The sequence below is a fragment of the Schistosoma haematobium genome, chromosome ZW (genome assembly GCF_000699445.3).
Source record: "Schistosoma haematobium chromosome ZW, whole genome shotgun sequence".
NCBI lineage: Eukaryota > Metazoa > Platyhelminthes > Trematoda > Strigeidida > Schistosomatidae > Schistosoma > Schistosoma haematobium.
The window spans coordinates 72,345,422-72,349,333 of NC_067195.1; the positions used below are offsets into that span (position 1 = coordinate 72,345,422).

A 3,912-nucleotide genomic window follows, 5' to 3' on the forward strand; every position below is an offset into this window, starting at 1 on the left:
GAATCCACTCATAGTTGGATGTAAAATATATAGTGTTTTGCTTTTATTATTATTGGTTACGTGCAATAATTCCTATAACTTTGAGATGTGAATACACAAATGTAAGCTTTGCATTTTAGGATTCTGAATTTTTAGTTTTAAAGATCTTTTCACCCTTGTAATTTCAATTTATTCAATATATGAAAGCTCTACGTAGCGGGTAAGACATTTTCGTTTTGCAAAGTACGGATGCGTTGGGAGCGTCCCTCATAGAGTCGATTTGCGGCGTGGGGAAGAATCCTGAAATATTTATTTTTCCCTGTGACTATTACCCTGTTTTTTCTTCATATGTCTCATCTCTTCTGTCGTTCTCTGTATATACGTATATTCCACATTTCTTTTGGCTTACATGCAATTATCATCACCGTACTGTTTATAACCACTGAGACGTGGTCAACTCTTAGACACTATTGAGGTATAAACCACGGTTTCACTCTTGTTTGACCCAACATGTTAAATTCCGGCTACTGTCATATTAAGCGGTCGCGTTTCTGATAGATCATGATTGATTCAACTGACTGTGTTGCTGGAGGGAGGGGTGTTTGGTTCCTTAGTTGTTGCTAAGGTTTATTGTTTTGAACAGTTAATAGCTCAGTTTCAAGTTATTTAGTTGGTGATGTTTAGGCTTTTCTGGAATGGGTCAATATTCTCATGTTGCTAAGTAATTATTGCACATTCTTTATGTTTAATAGCTGACCGTACCTAGCAGATCTTACGTGATTGTTCTTGTAACAATGACCTTACCTAACACAAAAGGCATTGTTCCGGCATATTATAAATCCTTTGTAGTTAGATTTGTTCATTCAGCAACGCACATCTATATTGACCTGTACAGTTTTCATCGTTATTTTACAGAAAATATCGTATGTTATCAATTCAACCGGGGTGCATCACTGAAATTCCTCCCGTTTTGGCCCTTTTTAAATTGCCGACAGTTTCACATTATATAATGGTCTGTCTAGACATATTTTCTTGTCTAAACTTCTTCAACAGGTGCAAGCAATGTGTGTCATTGCAAAACGACGCCGTAGACGAGTTGGTTGCATCTGCCGGTCGTATTTTAGAGATCACCAAGTCTTCTAACACTGAGGGTTTTTCAATCAAACAAAAAAACTCAAACGACACGGAATGACATTACCGGACTCTGTCGTACGCTGACACGTAACCTACGGATTCGTAATGACCGCAAACGACCACAAACCTTTCAAAGGAGTTTTTCACGAAAGCTATCTGTCTCTAGACGACGAGAGACAGATAACCCCGACTGATCCTGTTGTCATAATCAGTACGGAAAATCTGCTCGGAATTGCACTGTTGCAAACTTCAGACCGACCGATATGAAGAATGTTTCGGTAAACTTCCCAGCTGGCACGCGTTAATGGCAACCTTAGCCGCTGAGCACAGCCGTCTGTTATAAGTCACTGATGTGACCACGAAAGTTCGCTACCTCATTGATACTGGCGCCGAAGTTAGAGTTCTTGCAGCGAATCCCAGAGACCGATTGCACACACTGGTTTTAAACTTACAGTCGGCAAACGGAAAACCGTACATCACATAGGGCGTTACTGCGGAAATACATTAGTAAGAATGAGTACAGTAAAGATAGTGAGACCCTCGAATGGGCCAGTTCATGGCATACGATTAACTGATGAGCGTTCGTCATCATTGACCTTGACGAGAATCGATGATCTGTTCGATATTCAGTGACTCATCTACCAGATGATTTGGCTACGGCTCTGTGACATATTACTGATCCTACAAATTCTCCTTATGTTTGATTGTTAGACAACTTCAAATTTCTTCGTTTCTTCTTTATGGATAATGACTGAGAAACAAATTCTGTGTACTTCATCATGCATAGGATTGACAAAAAGTTCGCCAAGTTACTGATCCGACCTCATTACTCGCAACCTAAAATATCTCCATCTTTCGACAACAATAGCAGCCTTAACACTACAGGATCAGCAAATACCAACATAATGTGGTTAGTTAAAACGGCAACATGGAGAAAATAATTACATCAAAACATTTGACAACGGCAAATGAGTTATCAAGCAGATGACACGAGGGACAAAGATGAAACACTACCAAAGAAAAACCAATAAGGATTTAAGAATTATGCACAGAAGAAAACAGAAGCAGTTGTGTTGTCAACCTGTCAAATCAACTGTCGAAAAGGAGCACCAGTAGGGCAATCAATATTAAGGCTGATTGCATAAGCGGTGATGTAGACACTGGAAGCCTTGATTCTTCCAGAGACCAAGCTAAAATTGTGAATCTGTTATGAACACGGCACATTTCTTGTCAAAGAGGACGAGCTAGAAAACAACCACGATGTGGTGAGCAACGCCCTCAATGACAAGAATTTTGGAATGGAACAGGGCACGAACAATAAAAAATCATTATTGAATGTCTTGATCACCGAAACTGACACAGAAGCATTACTGGACAGTCTGTTATTCGTATGCGGAGAATGTCGAATAATCTACTTCCAACTGAATTTTGAACTGATGCTGTTCAGAAGAGCATTGATAGCTCCACGATCAAATTTTCTTGTTCAGAAGATGGAACTGAACCATAATCAACCCGCTGAGCTATAAATCTTTTCACAATCATATGGCCTGAGAATTATGATTAGAGAACCTCTAAAACCAAAGAGATATTGAAACACTGAGGTCCGTATGCATTCGCTGATTCAAGCGGAATTAGACCTACATTCCTTATAAGATAGGCGACATGTGACTTTCCTATAGTACTATTTATAAATGTCCATTTGTCAGTAGTGAGATACTTTTTGGTTGAGAAAACAGCATGGTTGAAGATTTCTATATCAGGATTTTCACAGTACGATCAGATCCACGTATCGCTCTGCTCTTTTCAACTATCCTATTCGACGCTATGAGGGCGAATGAGTTATCGTCGACAATCTTTATAGAAGTTCAAACAAACATAATTGTAAACTAATGTGAAACAGCTTCTCAATATTTTCTTGAATCACATTTTATATCAACGTGTTTATCATGTTCCACTATCGCAAAAATAAATTGTTCTAGAAGAGAATGATAACCGAAGAGTAATCATTGTAAAAAAGACTACCCTGCCTGTTTGAAGGTAGTAAGCTTTAGTCTTGCTTGGTAGAGATGCATAAGGATAGGCAATTTGACGAAATCTTGTATCGCTAATAGCCCTTCATATTAAAGATTTAATAGTGTATTTTAGTGAATAACTACATCTAAAGTCAATGTATGTATGATCACGTCGTTTCATTAGTAATTCGGAAGTATTTCTTAACAACATGAGTGCGCCTCATATCATCTCAGGCTATTTTGCTGTTAGTTTGTACCTCAAAATTCAAGTTACTGTCTTTATTTGTTACTGTATTAGTCATTTTTTAATAATTGATTATTGGTAGACGGAACAGGAAGAAAATTATCGTAAAAAGTAAAAAGTGAGCTATAAGTTAGGTTGACGGACTGCATAGTATGCTGAATGGATGTTGAAATTATCATAATACATTATAGCAGCTAACAATATAACTCATGCAAAGGAAAACTACTTCAGACCATTTCGTACATGTAAAAACTTTTTCATTGTCATGTGAATACACAAAGGTTGTTCTAAACTCACTAGATTCTCTCGCTATCTGCCTTCTTGAGTGCTTGATCCCTTTGCATCACAGATCTCAGGTGATTAACTTCCGTTTCAGAAACTGATGGGTTTGCTAGGTAGTTGTCTATCCATAGGCGTGGGTCTTCATACTTTGAAGCCATTTGAAGCAACAAAACATCTTTCATTTTATTAGATTCTATGGTCATATTTTCTATGCTTTCCCACACTTTCGAATGAAGCTCAAAATTGGCGTTTTTGTGGACT

General features: G+C 37.9%; 1 protein-coding gene across 2 annotated transcripts in view; it reads right to left on the reverse strand.

Moving 5' to 3' along the window:
- Positions 1-3,854, reverse strand: part of SYTL4_3 (synaptotagmin-like 4) — a gene marked incomplete at its 5' end in the record, with an annotated part of 80,650 nt that extends 76,796 nt beyond the window's left edge. For both annotated transcript variants that reach the window (XM_051212231.1, XM_012942986.2), the window contains one exon: positions 3,667-3,854. Coding sequence is in view for 1 of the 2 variants with exons in the window: in XM_012942986.2 (XP_012798440.2) it covers positions 3,667-3,854 (188 nt within the window). The remainder of the gene's footprint in view (positions 1-3,666) is intronic.
- Between the last annotated feature and the right edge of the window lie 58 nt (positions 3,855-3,912).